The 16252-nt window shown below is 55.9% G+C and overlaps 5 protein-coding genes across 5 annotated transcripts; 2 read left to right on the top strand and 3 right to left on the bottom strand.

Moving 5' to 3' along the window:
• Positions 1-257: 257 nt before the first annotated feature.
• QBC33DRAFT_511348 (ubiquinone biosynthesis methyltransferase) lies at positions 258-1414 on the top strand (the record flags this gene model as incomplete). Its single annotated transcript, XM_060425835.1, has 2 exons — positions 258-535; positions 661-1414. The coding sequence occupies 2 exons, from the start codon at positions 258-260 to the stop codon at positions 1412-1414; spliced, it is 1032 nt and encodes a 343-aa protein (XP_060288074.1).
• Positions 1415-2284: 870 nt separating this feature from the next.
• On the bottom strand, positions 2285-4537 carry QBC33DRAFT_444449 (uncharacterized protein; the record flags this gene model as incomplete). Its single annotated transcript, XM_060424276.1, has 3 exons — positions 2285-4091; positions 4151-4262; positions 4324-4537. 3 exons carry the CDS (start codon positions 4535-4537, stop codon positions 2285-2287), a joined length of 2133 nt encoding a protein of 710 aa, XP_060288075.1.
• Positions 4538-5912: 1375 nt separating this feature from the next.
• Positions 5913-8753, bottom strand: QBC33DRAFT_444048 (uncharacterized protein; the record flags this gene model as incomplete). Its single annotated transcript, XM_060424252.1, has 2 exons — positions 5913-6191; positions 6252-8753. Coding segments are annotated over 2 exons (2781 nt in total), but the record flags the coding sequence as incomplete, so codon positions are not given.
• Positions 8754-10686: 1933 nt separating this feature from the next.
• Positions 10687-13414, bottom strand: QBC33DRAFT_525042 (putative glutamyl-tRNA amidotransferase). The gene is made up of 3 exons (XM_060426773.1): positions 13005-13414; positions 12865-12942; positions 10687-12804 (listed from the first exon to the last, which is right to left on the bottom strand). Exons 1-3 carry the CDS (start codon positions 13058-13060, stop codon positions 11109-11111), a joined length of 1830 nt encoding a protein of 609 aa, XP_060288077.1. The 5' UTR covers positions 13061-13414; the 3' UTR covers positions 10687-11108.
• Positions 13415-13525: 111 nt separating this feature from the next.
• On the top strand, positions 13526-16090 carry QBC33DRAFT_525047 (uncharacterized protein). Its single transcript, XM_060426774.1, has 3 exons — positions 13526-14085; positions 14351-14867; positions 14954-16090. Exons 1-3 carry the CDS (start codon positions 14020-14022, stop codon positions 15739-15741), a joined length of 1371 nt encoding a protein of 456 aa, XP_060288078.1. The 5' UTR covers positions 13526-14019; the 3' UTR covers positions 15742-16090.
• Positions 16091-16252: the final 162 nt, after the last annotated feature.

The following is a 16252-nucleotide window of genomic DNA, read 5'->3' on the forward strand; positions in this document are numbered from 1 at the left end:
GCGCGAACCTTTGCTGTCCAGGCTCATATATCAGAGACCCAAAACGGGACAATCATCTTGAACCTCCGTTTTTTGGTCCCCACTCCCCATCCCGTACCCCTCAGCGACGGATACCAGCTTCCCCACACGAGGCTGGGGCTGAGCCACACTCACTAGCCACATGCGCGATGCAGAATTCCTCAGCCTTCTGGTGGACTGACGACCTTTTTTTTTTTGGCAGGACCTACTCGAGCTCACGACGCAGCCAATTCCTCGACATGGCTGCCCGTCCTGCTGCCCGGCGGGCTCTCCGCTCAGTGAGCGCCCCTCTCCAGTCTCGCAACCCGAAAATGACCCGATCCTTCTCCCATGCAACCCAATTTCGGGCCGCAGCAACCGACAGCGCGCGGGACCCGTCAAGGAAGACGCACTTTGGCTACGAGACGGTGACCGAGGCGGAGAAGCAGGAACGTGTGGCCGGTGTCTTCACCAGCGTGGCCGAGTCGTACGACCGCATGAATGACCTAATGTCGTTTGGCTGGCATCGGGTGTGGAAGTAAGCAACGACGCCCCTTCCATTTGTCAGCAGCTTGGATAGCGAGGATGTGAAGAGAAAAGCAAATAGAAAGAAAATGGGGACGAGGACAGGTTAGCTAACCAAACCGCGCCACCGGCCAACAGGGACCACTTCGTCAGCTCGCTGAACCCGGGCTTCAGCCCCCTCGGCGCCGACGCGTCCACGCGCGGCCCGCAGCACATCCTCGACATCGCCGGCGGCACGGGCGACATCGCCTTCCGGCACCTGCGGCACGCGCACGTGCTTAATAACAACCCCTCGGTGCGCGTCACCATCTCGGACATCAACCCGGCCATGCTCTCCGTGGGCAAGCAGCGCTCCGAGACCCTGCCCGCGAGCCAGCAGGCCGCGCTGACCTTCCTCGAGGCCAACGCCGAGGACCTGACGCGGACCAAGCCCCTCTCGCAGACCACGACCACGACCACGACTACGACCGGCACAGACCCCATCCCCCCCACTTCGGGAATCCCATCCAACTCAGTCGACCTCTACACCGTCGCCTTCGGCATCCGCAACTTCAGCAACATCCCCGCGGCCCTTCTCGAGGCCCACCGCGTCCTCAAGCCGGGCGGCGTCTTCGCCTGCCTCGAGTTCGGCAAGACCGACGCCTCGGGCATCCCGCTCCTCGACACCCTCTACCGCCGCTGGTCCTTCTCCGCCATCCCCCTGATCGGCCAGCTCGTCGCCGGCGACCGCGACAGCTACCAGTACCTCGTCGAGAGCATCGACCGCTTCCCCCGCCAGGACCGCTTCCGCGACATGATCGCCGACGCCGGCTTCGCCGTCGCCGGGCGCGGCTGGGAGGACCTCACCGGCGGCGTCGCGGCCATCCACAAGGGGATGAAGCCCCTGGCCTGAAAAAGGAAAAGAGAAAAAAAAAACAGGCGGGAAGGTGACGAGATCACACAAGGTGTCTACCGATAGAGGCCTTTTTTAATCCGGGTTTTATGGGCTATCCGATTTTTATCGGCTGCTTGGTGGAGAGAAGGAGCGAGACTCGTGGGCAGATGACACCCAGGGAGACTGCATGTACGAACATTTCACTCTAGAACGGCCAAGGGGGCATCACATCGTTGTACAGTATTAGACAGAAAAACGGGACCAGGGCGTTGGGTTTTTGTACAATAATATCATCCAGCTCTCTCCGTAGACGTAACGCCGCCCTCCGATCACGTCCCCATGTTGCCAATGAAAGGGTCGATATTGATTACTCTCCAACCATCGCCGTAGGTTGGAAGCAGACCCCAAGAGCACCGAGACGAAAACGTCAAAATCCTCAAGAATATCACGTCACATTCCACTACAAAGCAAGCACCCATACGAAAAGAGATGTCAGTTTCGACACGGATTGATTGATAGAGAAGAAAAATAAAAGCTAATACTCGATCTCTAGAACTCCCTTTCCCCCAAAGTTTGGACGGTGCTCAAAACTTCGAGTCTTTTCCGAAGCCGAAAATTACCAGAAACGCAGGACGGACGCGGAAAAAAAAGGGGGGGTGCCCTGCTCCTAGTTAGGGGGAGCGTGGGAGAAGCTGTGAACCAAATATGATAACAGGTCGAAGTTGTGAGCGACTCCGATGACGCGAGTTTCCAGAATCCAGCGATAACCTCTGTATTCTGGAAAGGACTTCTCGAGCCAGTGCTGCTAAACCAAGTGGTGCAAAACTCGGAGAGCAGAGAGCAGCAAGGTTCGGATGGGAAATCCCGTCAGTCAAGCCCAGTTCGTCACTACGAATCAGCCGGGGCAGCAGAGGCTGGTGCCGGGCTGGAGCTGCCCCCTTCACCCTTCAAGCCACTTCTTGGGCCGCCACGAGGGCCGCGTCCCCGTTCACCACGTCCCCGCGTTCCGCCGCGTCCACCGCGCCGCCCAGCACCTTCGCTATCGCTAGCAGTGCCGCCGCCTCCGCCGCCGCTCCTGTATCCGCTCTGCGCATTGTTCCCGTCTCGGCCCCCACCTCGGCTGCTACCCCAGTTGCCAGCGCCGCCACGAGTGCTAAACTGGCGGCTCGGAGGGGGTTGGAAGATTCTGACTAGGGGCTTAGTGCGATCCTCTTGTCCCGGTGCGCGGTTCTTTGCGTCATCCGGCAAGCGATCCATAGCACCATCGCGATCCTCCGTCGTCTTGAACTGTACGACCTTGTTTGCCGCACCCCATTTCTCAATCTTGACAATCTTGCTCTTGTCCTCCTCGGCAAAGAGATCGCGGATCTGATCATCACTTTGCGCATTCATGACAAACAAGCCAATGATGTTCTCGGCAGGGTTCTTCGGAGCAGGCGATGGGGTGGGCTCGGGACCGTGTGCCGTGCCATTGGCTGCCGGGGCTATCTTCTCTGCCTCTCGGGGGCCAGGGGAGGCCGTTCCTGGTGGTGCAGGCTGCGGTGTGATGGGCTTCGACTGAGAAGATAGGGGGGTTGCAGCGGCGGGCTTCTGAGGTTGCACCTGTGGCTGCTGTCTCTGCGCTCCCGGAACAGAGGCAGACGCTGTTTGGGTCGACGGTGGGGCCGCAGCGGGCATCTGGCCTGGGCCAGTCGAAGACGCTGCTGTCTGCCCAGCCTGGACCTGTTGCTTCGCACCACGGTGGGAGAAGTTGAACCCCTGAGCCCTCATCTCTGTACCAATCCTGCCATCCTGGACCTCGAGGATGAGCCACCCAAACGCGGCATCGGCCAAGTTGAAGTTCCACATGTTTTTAAACGCGCTCTCGTCGACCTGCCCGAGCGCGGCTCCACCAGCCACTGCACCGCCAAAGGGGTTACCACCGGCAGCAGTCGTGGGCATCTTCTCGACGATTCCAAGGGCGTTCTTAAGCAGGTTTTGTTGCGCTTCGTTTTGCTGGATCGCTGGCTCAACCTCGCCCTTGACCGTCTCCCAAACATCGTGGAACGAAGCCTTGGAGGCAGCGAGCTTGCCTCGGTAATGATCCAGGCTCGGGTTGACGCTGAATTCGTTGTACGAGCTGCCATAGCGGAAATGAAGACCCGCAGAGACCGAGAAGTCTGCCTTGAGAGTGACTGAGAGCTGGTTCAGGATACCCTCGCGCGCTGGCGAAGCATGCGTGACAAAGACCCGAGTCTCGGTAGGGTCGTAGACACGGTTTGCAGTGTCCACGAGCTCTCCCATCTGCAGTAGCGTCGTCCACATAGTTCCCTGTCCACCTGCAATTGTAGTTCTGCCTTCGCCATTGTCGAAGAGTTTATGCATGACGACGGCGCCACCGAGACCAAGAAGTCGTAGTTTGACGCCTCCGATCTCGAGTAGCATGGATTGGGCCTCATCGATGATGAAGAGGTTGGGCACCTTGTACTCCTTGGATCGGAACTTCTCGAGCACTCGGACATCTTCGCAGGCGCCCCACACTGTGTAGACGGGAACCTCGAGTTTCACCTCGCCACTGAGGAGGAGGGGGAGTTCCGAGAGGGGAAGTTCGCTTGGGGGGAAGCGCGTCTTGACAGGGCCCGCACCGCCCTGCGATATGGCCTTCTTGGTAGATTCGGAGATCAAGGGTGAGTACTGGGCGACATGTTTGAGGGTCCTGTGAAGTGGATTGGTCAATACAAGAAGAAAGAGTGAGGATTGCGCGGGGCCACCGACTTCTCTGCAATGCGATCCAAAGACGTATCATCGTAGAATCCGAAGTCGCCAGTGTGGATGATATGATCGGCGCGAGCTTGCTTTGCGAGATCGTTCAACGACCGGAGGTTTCCTGTTCAAAATAATCAGTATGCGACGCGAAGATGAGGTAAAAGGAGGCGATTGTCGCGTACCTCGGACATCGGCGACGCAAAGAACTCTGATGGGACCGGTCTGGATGACCCGGCCCTGGTTCGGGAGAAGAGGCGTTGCACCAGGCAGAGGACCTTGATGACCAGGTGCAGCTCCGTTGGGCAAATAGCCTTGTTGATTGTAAGGGTGACGGGATTGCTGGTGACGGACACAAGAGGTTAGTACCAACGTCTTCTGCCCAGAATTCACGACCATAGAGCGAGGAGCACACGCTTTCCAAGGCATCACGATAGATGCTTCGCGTGTCGTGAGAATTGCGAGAGGCAAGGAAATTAATGCTTGGGCAGTGACATGCTCGAAAATAAAAGTATGGAGGAGGGTGATGGAAGAAGCTTACAGATGCCATGCCGGGGGGAAGGTGCTTGGTGAGAAGGGGAGGTAGAACGTCGCTTCTGGAAGAAGGGCTGAATTTCAAAATCCGTATCGGCGCTCCCCAGGATTCGGAAGGTAGGTAGTAGGTAGGTACTGATGCGATAAAATGAGGGGTATCAAAAGGGCGAGGCGGGACTGATTACAAGATAATGGGCTTTGGACGCTGAAGGGGGAGGAAGGCGTCGATGTTTTTCTTGGAGGTTGCGAAGGTGAGAGCAACCAGACTTTCTGAAAACTGCAGGAGCAGCAGCTGGCAAATGCGGTTTACTGACTAGGACTAGCGCAACTGGGCATTTAGGTTGGCACGTGCGCCAAGGTTGTACACTGCAACCTTACGTAATAATGCTGGATAGGTAGCTGAGGTGAAAGGGGGGAGAAGATGAAGATAGGTACCTGAGTGTCTATTGAAAAATCGAACTTACCATGATGGCTCGGCGGCCGTAATCGAAGCTGGAAGGCCGCATCTCGGCCCTGCAGATGATTGTCGGGGGAGAGTAGGGCGTGTGGCGGCGAGGATATGGGATGCGGTTATTAGCTCCCTCGGCGGTGGCTCTTTTCAGTGCTTGGTGGAAGTTTGTCAACTCGCTCGGCGCCCAGTCAATACCTCTAGAGGTAGTTTGTGAGAAATATTGTGTTCGGAGAGTCGCGGTGGGGATTATATCCGCTGAAGGGGGTTTGTGAAGATGATGAAAACTCTCACGCAGTCAGCTACCTAATAGTAGACGCAGGGCTGGGAATAGGTACCACCCATTCACCTCTCTACCTAGGTACCGTACTTTACGTTGCGCATTGCCTGCAAAGGGAAGTCACGGCTATTCGTTCCAGGATAGGTAGGTACACAGAACCAAGCTACAGAAATCGTCACATTCCTCTCCCCAGACCTAACCTTGCTTCGTGCTTATAGAGAACTAGGTAACATGGGGGGGGGTTGTTGTTTCCCCCTGACCAAAAAAGAAAAACTCGCGCCTTGGGACAGTCAGCTCCTGGCATGAAAAAATAGGCTACCGTCCACACTGGTGATCCCATGACTTTGCCCCAAACGCCAAACTGGATGCGTTTGTATACAGACCGCCTCCCATGCTACCCTCCCGGGAGGAGGCGCGCTTCATTTACTCTGATCTCCGGCTTCGTAACTCGTCCTTTCAACGGAAGAGCTACATTAACCAGGTCGCCGTTCTGTCGTCCGAGCCGGAAAACCCTACCACATGTCGCCATCGTCGTCATCGTCTTCGTAACGCCCGTTATTACCCTGGCCATAATAGTAACTCTGATTGCCGCTGCGTTGGCGCTGGTGGCCTTGGCCTTGGCCCTGGCCGTAGCCGTCGTGAGAATGCGACCCCCCGTTCTCGTAGTCGCCAGAGGATGATGCTCCGTCGTCGTGCTGATCGCCATGGTCGTACTGATAGATCTCGGCATCATCAACGTAGTCGACCGGGCCGTCGTGCGGGCCAGGCGTATCGCCGTACTGGCTGCCAGACTTTACTTGTAATCAGCTTTTAATATTCTCCCAGGGGTTACTGACAAGGGGTCGACTTACTCGATGGTACTCAAAGTTGAAGTTTCCATCGTTGGCCGCCTGCTGGTGTGCCATCTGCTGCTCTTGCTGCAGCTGCTGCTCTTCAGCCTCCTTCCGCCGGCGTTCCTCCTCCTGCCTCTTCTGTTGAGGTGACAGGGGCACGTTGAGCTGGGGATGCATGGCCTGGACTTTGGCGAGGTATGAATACATGAAGTTGCTGAGCAAGACCTGGCTCTGGAGGGACCGGCGGGGGTTGGCGAGTTTCAGATGAGCCATTCGATAGATGGCGCGTTCTTCGATAATGGTAAAGCGTGTCCAGGGGAAGTCGACATCTGGGCGAAGCGGACGAGAGGGGGGCTCGGGAATGAGAGACCCTTGATCCTTCTTCTTGGTGCCCGGTTCCTTGTCATTCTTCTTCTTGGAGCCGCCGAAAAGGCCGCCAAAGAAGCCGTCCTTCTCCTTCTTGGAGTCGCCCGACTTCCTGTTGCTCTCCTTTCTCCTCTCCTCGTGCAGCTTGTTATCGATACTGTCCCTGTCCAGGAGAAGGCTTTCCCGACCTTTGGCAACGACATTGTCGATGGAGGACTGGAGGACATCCAGCCGGGCATTGTCGTGCGCTCTCTCGCCAAAGCTTTTGTTTTTGGCTTTCTTGGCTTGCTCGTCCTTCTCCTTCTCCCTTTCCTTCTCACGCTCCCTCTCCCGTTCTTTCTTCTTCTTTTCTCTGTCATCGCTCTTGAACCATTTCCAGCCTAATTTTGACGAGCCAATATTCTCAGAGTCGTCCCTGTCCTTCTGTTTCCTGTCGGATGATTTCTTGTCCTCTGCCGAAGTCATGGTCGGGATGAAGGTGAGGCTATCGGTGCGACTACCGCCACTACCGGGGAGAAGCGATGGATGATTTGCCATATCTGTAAGGGTCTGACCTGGTGTGGGAGCAGGAGGTTCCTGTAGTGGTCGGCCAGCAGCTGGTCGCTTGCTGGACCGCGCCGGAGGCTCCTCTGGCTGCTGGGAATAGAGCTGTTGAACCACTTTTTGAGACGAGGATCTCTCTGGAAAAGGCCGTGAGGATTGCGTGGTGTCGGAAGATAAAGTTTCGTCTGCTGCAGGTGTTTCGATTATTTGGGGCACCGGTACTGCTGCCCTTTGAGCCAGTGCCGCCGGCGTCCTGAATGGGAGTGTTTCGGGAAGCCCTTGTGCTGTGGTGTCGGCAGCAGCAGCTGAAGGGGCTGTAACAGGGTCTCGTGAGAAGTTATGTTGTCTCCTTACCGACCGATTTGGCCGGGAGAAATTGTCTGGTACAGGTTCTGACTGAACTCGGGCTATGCCATGTCCTGGTGGCGGTTCGATAGGTGCTGTTGATACTCCCTCTTCTGGATCCTTCTCGACTTGTTTGGCTGCTATCCTCTTCGAGAAAGGAACTCGGTCGCCTCGCAAACTTCCTCCTTTTCGGTACGTTGTTCGTGTCGACCGCCGTAGACCCATTCCTGGGGCGGCAGGCAGGATTGGCATGTCGACATCCTTACTGCTTTCCGGGCTGCCGTCTTGTCTCTGCGTTTCCTGCGTCAACTTCTGTACCACCCTCGTTGGGTCCTTTACAAGTTCATCCAGGCTAACCTCTGCCACGCCAGCGGCATTTTGGGATCTGTTCCGCTGGAGCCTCTCAGCTCCATCGAAATAGCCCTCTCCGTTCTCGCCCGAATTTACCTGCCTCGAAAGCGTCGACTTCTTTCTCCTCAGGCTTCCCGAGTTGTGCCTTTCCAGCCCGTCCACCGAAAGCATCGAGTCGCCAGACCTCCTCTTCATTGAGTGTACGCGACTTTCGAGAAAGTTTTTGAATGCATTAGTATCCAACTCGGGGTGTACCCTGGCAGGGACCCAAAGCAATCTCGAGGGATCCGCCTCGTCGTCGTCGCGTGTCGGGGCTATCGACATCAATGACATGCTTGAGAAGGGAATCAGGTCAGGATCGGCGTTATTGCTGACGTCCATGGACATGCGCCGCAGCGCCTGCAGGTTGCTCAACTCTTGGGCGATATCGCTGGGGTTGTCGATGTTGGTTAACGGAAACTGGGAGCCCGACTCGTCTGCCCGCACGTCTCGCAGTGAAGGTGAGAGAGGAGGCATGGGGGACATGGGTGACTTTGGGTGTTCCAATGAGCTGCTTCCTTGACTCGGCATCCGCGCCGGCAGGGTGTGGGTCTTCTTAACGCTCGAGCTGCCGTTAGCAGTCGTGGCGATGGTTATGGGGGATTGGTCCGAGGTCGAGCGCATCAGCACTCTTCGAGAGTCCTCGATAGGGTCGAGCTGTTTCAGTTGTTGCCCGTGGAGCTGCTCGGCACCGTACGGCGCAGCCATAAAACTCAGGGGCCGACCTTCGGGTCCCGAGTAATCGTCGTCGTCGCCGTACAGCGTACCGATCGCCTCAGTGACATGGTGGCTTGGATCGGAGATGGACAGCTGGTTCGAGTGGCCGCGCCGGGTCGCAAAGCTGTCAGTGACATCGCGGGTTCGGGATGAGGTCTGGTCAACAACGGTCAGAGGTTAGCCAAGAGAGCATATCCACAAAAAGTGATGATCACTCTTCAAGAAGCCAAACCAGGGATGGGGAATTCCCGAAGCGAAATTGTAACGGCCGTTCGCCTCGGGGCGAGACAGGGAGAGCCACAGATTGTTCCAAGTTCAAAGGGGTTCATTCGTCATTTCAACGCACCATCATCTAGACTGGGGGGCCAGGGCCTCAAGCGAGGCCGAAACCAATGCTCTCCCCTTTTCGTCGGTCCTTCTGTCGAGCAGAGAGTTTCGAGAGAAGTTATGGTCACCGAGATCTCATCGGCAGAGGGACATGGCGGAAAGGCGAGAATGTGTGAACGGGGCGAGGCACGAGATCGGCGTAAGGCGGGCAGCGACACGGTCGCCTCGAGGGGTGGCCAAGAGGGCAGAAAGTTGGCGGGATTCAGGAGGCAGTCGTCAACTCCAAAACTTGGCCGGGCTATTCCGCAGGTTGCATTCGACTCGCCAACTACTGTGGCTGTCGATGAAGACAAAGGGATCGCACTCTTTGCTATGCGCTGGTCGGTCTTGGTGGTGTCTTCGGGGTTGGGTTTTCAAGGCAAGGGCGGTTGTTGCCTCCGTTCACTCTCGACTACCACCTTACGCTATTACCACCCTACCAAAAGTCACGGTGCAGTAAATTGATTGATGATGGACCAAGCCTGGACAGGCTCACATTCGGCTGCGTCCCACTCACTCAGCATTAGCGCAATCAAAACCTATCCTAAGTCACGTGTGGCCTACTGAATCGGGAAGTTGGACCCGGTCTGTTGTAGGAGGTATCTCTGTACCTACTTACTTAATTACTCCGTACTCCTCGAATTCGAATGCGTTTCGTTGCCTTCTTTTCGCTTGGATGTTCCCCCTTTTTCTGTCTTCAAGGATGGATGCGGCACAGGCCTCGTTCTGCCTACTTGTACATACATACCCGACATTGCACCTTGCACATTGCACCCGACATTGCCGTCCCAACGGTCGGCGCTTTGTTAGCCAGGGGAAAAGGTTTTGCTAGTGTCGGCAACGTCGTCATACCCGCTCGGAGCACCTATTTTAGTTTCCCATGATTTTGATGTACATTGGATGCTTGTTTCTCGTGCCGCCCCTTTCCAGGTAGCCGGACTCCTGATCTGTCGTGATCAACCTTGATTCACAAAACATACAGGAGATCTTATGATGCGTCACTGCTTTCCAGTCGGCGCCGGAGCTAGGCATCATTCCCACTGTCTTCCGGCCCCAGACAACAGCCGCTGGCTATTTCCCCTCAACCCTTCTTCCAGTGGTCAAATAAAGTAGTTTCGCATTGAAGGGCCAGGATAAGCGCCACGCTGTACGCAATGACAGCCAACCAACCATGAAGAGCATATGACTGGTCTGCTGGATTATTAGTCTAAAGTTTGCGACGGGCCAGTGCCATAATCCTCGTGCAAGGACACATGTGAACTCTTTCCTTCACTGGCTGCTGACATCCACCATTGAAGGTCACTCCCTCTCTGTTGTTAAATTTCATATACGCTGGTGTACGCAAGACCTCGCCAGTGCGACATACATGCTTATTAGTATGCTACTATGTACTGTACATACCTGCACTACCTGCACTCAGTACATACCTACTGTGGTACATCGTACATGTGGCTGCCTAGAGGCACATACCTAGGCGTGGCCCCCCTGAGCCTTTCGGTAACTTCCGCGTGACACTGCATTTTAGAGGTAGCCTCAGCCTCAAACCCCAAACCTCCCAGGTTGGCGGTGGGGGGATATAAGTCCTGGTTATCTTGGCTTCTGATCCTCCTGAAGGCCAAGTTTTCTCCTGGGTAAGGTTGCTTCCGAAAAGGCGTCCTCAAAATTAGACATCGGAAAGGGAATTACTTTCTCGAACTTATACTGCTATGTGGCTCCAGCTCCAAGTGCGGCTCTTTGCTACCCCGCGAACACGACATCTACAGTGGGATACATACAGGTATTGTCTCGTGGTGGCTATCAAGAGCACAGATATGAGGATCCTGAAGCCGGGTACCTTATTTGCCTTGGAGACTACGTATGTACCAGGACAGCTGGTGATTCTGGTGTTTACACCGGTACAACGTGAGCAACCTATGCTCTCTAGTGCTCTGCGACTTGCCAAGTCGAAAGGGCTGTGTCTTCCCCAGCCCCGCTCGTGGGTGCGTCCTATAACAAGCGAACATTTTGAAATCTATAACAATTGCCTACCTATCTAACCATGGATATCTGGATATCTACGCACATACATGTACCAAACCCTGTTTAGATCGGTCGAACAAAACTCCCTTTCTAATACCAATTCCTGGAAGCACCAAACTTGCACAAATCCTAGGGGCTCTCGTGCTTCGCCAAAGCAACGACGTCAACCCAGACGGGCGGCCTGGCCCTCCTATCGGCGCCGGCCTGCTCGGCATCCAGCCCGAACTGCAACAGCCGCTCCTCGGCGCACCACTCGGCCGTCACCATCAGGCCGACTGGGACCCTACCTGGGACGCCCGCGCCGGCCTCGTTTCCCGCGCCGGGCGTCCCCTCGGGCGCGACGAAGCCGGCCGGAACGCTCAGCGAGGGCAGACCGCAGAAGTTGGCCAGCCAGACGTACTCCATGGTCCTGACGGTCCGGTCGCCGTCGGAGACGCCATGGCGCAGCTCGGCGGCCGAGAGGATGGGCCAGCCGGCGCAGCTGGTGGTCGGGGTGACGATGAGCATGTCGCCGCCGTGACGCCGCCATAAGTGGGCCAGGTGTTGCATCAGGGCGCGGCGGAGCTTCTGGGCGAGCATGTAGTCGGTCGACGGCGTGACGCGCCCGATGGCCAGCAGGATCTTGTTGGCCGCCGTTAGGTTGCGCGTGTCGGGTAGGAGCGTCGCCGCGTCGGTGAGCACCGTCATGGCGTGCGCGATCTGGCCCTCAGGCAGGAGCGGGATGTCGATGGCCACGGTCGTGTAGCCGTACTCCGAGACTAGGCGCTCCACCATGCTGCGGCACAGGCGTTGGATCGCGGGCGTCGAGCGCGCGAACCACGCCTCGGGGATGCCGAGCAGCTTGGCCCGCCTGGCTGTCGGGTTCAGGCGGATCGGGGGCAGCGGCGGGAAGTGCGACGTTGGGTGCGGCTGGGCGATGACCTCGAACATGGCGGCGAGCGACCGAATATCGGACGCCATGGGGCCCAGGACGGCGCAGGTCACACAGTGGTTCTGGCCCGGCTTGAACGAGATTCGCCCGTTGGTGGGCTTGAGTCCGAAGACGCCGCACATGCCGGCGGGGATCCGGATGCTGCCGCCGCCGTCGCTTCCGAGACCGACCGGGATGAGACCTGCGCTGACGGCGTAGCCGGTTCCCGAGGACGAGCCCCCCGTGTAGTAATCAACGTTGTGGGGGTTGCGAGGGGTGCCATATACGGGGTTGTTGCCCGTCGTATCAAGACCGAACTCGTGCATCGACAGCTTGCCCAGGTTGACCACTCCTGCCGCCTCGAGCTTACGCACGCACCAGGTGGTATTGACGTCCTCTTCGATGGACGAGCCAGTGTAGTCGTTCCGCGAGCCGAGGCAGGTGACGTAGCCCTCCATATCGTACTCGTCTTTGACGGCGGTGGGGACGCCGTCGAGCAGGCCCAGTGGGCACTTCTGTTTGTACCTCATCGTCGAGGCCTCGGCAGCTTTGAGCACCAGATCGACTTTGGTGTCAAAAAATGCCAACGAATGTGGCCCCCGTGGCGTGATGTCTCGCCTGATCAGCGGCAGAAGAGCATTGGCGACATCAGTGGGGGTCACCTCTCCAGAGAGATACAACTCATGGTAGTCCTCGACCGAGTAGTACCTAGCACTAGGATAGCTCAGGCGGCGATCTGGGGCCTGTGGCAGTGGTGATTCCGGGCTATCGGCGGTGCTGGGTGATGATGGGTATGGGACGATGGTTGGCTCGAACCACGGCTCATAATCCTCGATGAAGGGTGTAATCCTGCGTAACGATCCAAAGCCAGCGTTGCGCCATACCATTTCTCTCAAGAAGCGGAATGATTCCATGCTAAGTGGCCATCAGCACGTGGTTGTCAAGGGAGGGCATCGGCAGACACGGCAGACTTACAGCATCGCGGCGACCACGAGGACGAGACCGCGAACCGGTGGGTTTGGTTTCCGGTCATTCTTGTACGGAACGTCCGGGCTGTCTTTGTGTCAGCGTCACTTGTGAATGGCCCTGAGATTCCGGGAGTTCCGGAGACTCACCCTTCCTGGGGTTCGGGGTAGTTGAAGAAGGCTTTCGCCTCGCCTACTGAGCCCATTCTGGTTACAGGGCCAGGAGAGCCAAGTTGCAATACAGTTGAACTTGGGGGAATGCCGGGTCAGCAGCACATCTGGGGTCGCCACTTGAGGTTTGGTTTGCGATGCTCGATTCGTCGGTGAGGGCGGGCGTGGTGTTTTGGAATGTAGCCGTGTGGACACTGAGTGTTAGTGCTGCTGAAAAATCAGGTACCTACGCATATTGCAGCAGGAACTTCAGCCTTATACTGCTTTGTTTCTGGCCGGATCCCTGCAACGGTAACTTTCCAAAACATGTGTTCCTGGTGTCCCCGAAGATTCCGTCTCAGGGTGGAGATTGGGAAGCCGGACCAAGTGGGATACGCGGGACTTACAACGTCGATGACTGACGTACCTCGACAAGCTTCCCTGCAATGGGATGATGTAGGTGGGGACAGCCGCGGTTCCGCGCGGCCAATCCGCTTCCCTGTTCATCTCATCCTGGCCAGCTTCTCTCTACCTCAGCCAATGAGAGTCGTCTAGACTCTTTCCCTGCAATACTTTGCATGCCTGAGATAAAGAACTGAATGCATAACTTCAGACGTTGTAGTGCAAGTACAGGCCTGTTCGTGCTCGACAGGTCAAGTTTGTCTCCATTCCAGTTATAAGATCTCGAGATATTCCAAGGTACTTACCGGAACCGTACAACTGGAGTACATGAAGACGTGATGTTGGGAGGTGCATTTGGCCCGTGCGCCCCATTCAGGTCGAATTTTAACCCAAAATCCAGGGACTTGGGTCCAACACACCCAGAAACGGAGATGGAATTTCAAGATTTCTGAACAAATGCGCATTTTCCCACCGCAACCATCCCCCGAGTTGAGACTAGACTATGCAAATCCTTCCTAGAATTGCCAGTTACTATTATGCTTGCAAAAAGCTTCGCGACTAAAACTTTACTTTCCGTTTGAATTCTGCCGTCGCCAGCGCGAACGAGGGGGCCATGGGCGATCTTATCGACACAGGCGATGGGGAGGACAACGTCGAAAATGTGATGCAGAGATTAATTGTAAGCAGTCGTTTATTTCCCTTTCCTCTTTCTATCCAATCGTTCATCCCTGGCTTCGCGCTTGTTCCTCTCAAGTCGCGGGCCATTTCCCGTGTCTGTGACTCAGTGAGGCACGGGTTTGATCGAGGACGTCGCAAACACCAGCTTGCAGTCTTGTTACGACACCGAAATGAGACATATATACATACGCACACATACATACCTACCCACATATATATACTCTCTTTTCATCCCATCGACATCTCAGATATTGACCTCAGGATAGGATGAATTCAGTGCCAGTTTGGACACATCCCTCATCCATGCCATTGCCTCGGATCATGATATCCCAACATCCTACAACCAAATTAGAAACTTGTTGCTCCCACTTGCCGAGAATGCCCTGATTGAAGAGGCTACTGGCTTTGATCCTAGCGGCCTGGCGTCCCTATCCGACCTTGCCAGCCTTCGCTTTGATGACACCACAGACGACACAATTCCAGTGTCGCAGTCATCAGGAACCGAGGTCACTACTTCAAATTCTGATCACTCAGATGTCCTCGAGGCCTTGCGCTTCACAGATGAGACCGACCTCTCCGAGGATGAAAAAATAGCCGGCCTCAGGACGATCTTCTCTAATTTTCAAGATCACACGATTAGATTTGTCTTGAAACAGGCAGGTGGTGATATTGAGAGGGCGTTCGATGAGCTTCTCAACCGCCAATATCTCGACGAGAATGGGGAACTAGCCAAAGGGGTCGACGGATTCTACCTCCCTGGGGAGGAGACGAGACGCAAGAAAGGTAAGAGAAGACGTTTCCTTTGCCTATATAGTTGGTGCCTGTTGCACAGCTTCTGCTTGGCAGATCGGAGTTGACACAACACAAAGCAGGCGAACGGGTCACACAGCAGAAGTCTAGACCCGCCAAACTACAAGTCGAGTACTCTGTGACCCCGCATCTGCAAGACGTAGATGAGCTGGAGGGTGCCCAGGGCTTTGTGAAACTCCGGCCGCGCCCAGGTGCCCAATCCTCGAAGTCCGTCGTGCAGCGAACAGTCGCCAAGCCATCTCTCCCTCTCCCACCACTGGTCCAGCGACCAGATGGCTACACCAGCCAGCAAGGACGGAAAGCCAATGGTCCAATGCCGGCCACCACGGGATGGCAGGTTGTAGCTAAGAAGCAAAGGGCAATCACACCAGCGACTGCTGCTCCTGTTGATCCCGCTCTGGCCGAGACGGTGCCCAGATCCAATGCTCAGACCGCTGCAACTCTTCGCCGCAAGGGGGCCTCCAACCCCCTCTATCGACAAGCTGCTGGAGTCTATGCGGAGAGGATCCGAGAAGACCGCCGAGCGGCCCAAGAAGCAGCATCTGTCTCCTACAACCAATTAGTCGATAGCCAAAGCACTCCTCTGAAAATCGACCTCCACGGCGTCCCCGTTATTGACGGAGTCAGGATTGCGAAGAACAGAGTCCGACGCTGGTGGGAGGCTCTCAACGAGGAAGACCGGGAACGAAAAGCAACAGCCTATGGCTTTACCGTCGTTACTGGTGTTGGCCATCATTGCAGTGGAGGCGTCTCCCGGCTGCGACAAGCTGTCGGAACTGCGCTGAAGAATGATGGCTGGAAGATGCAAGTGTTTACTGGGGAGTTCTTCGTCACTGGAAGAACTTGACCTTTGGATGCTTGCATTGGTTTGCCCAAGATCTGGAGAGGATCATGGTTGGGACATGAAAGATTTAAGACAACTGTGGGATTCTGTTCTTGCACCAATTTTAGATGATGAGGGTTGCAGCATTTGCAAAGTTACGATGTCTGGATGTCTGGATGACTGGAAGACGGCAGAATTAAGCTGTTATTTGTAGACGGAAACAACGGCCTGCGCATGTTTTGGGGCGTGGATCTGGGGTCGCATTGCTGGATGTTGGAGTTTAAGTATTTGCTTCCATGGTGGCATTATTTGAAGATACCCAGCCATATCCTAGGTCAGGTAGTGTGCAAACCGACGATGATGATTAACTTCACTATTGATACACCCTTTGATCGACAACCACTGCCCCTACCTCGTACCTGCCATCTGCAAGATGCAAAGTTACCCCTGGTTTGCAGCTTACAACCGGGCCAGTTGACGACTTAAAGGCCGACGCAATATGCGGAAAGTAGCTACCGGCGTTAACCAGGAGCCG

Source organism: Phialemonium atrogriseum (assembly GCF_030411735.1).
Source record: "Phialemonium atrogriseum strain 8032-3 unplaced genomic scaffold QBC33scaffold_2, whole genome shotgun sequence".
Lineage (NCBI taxonomy): Eukaryota > Fungi > Ascomycota > Sordariomycetes > Cephalothecales > Cephalothecaceae > Phialemonium > Phialemonium atrogriseum.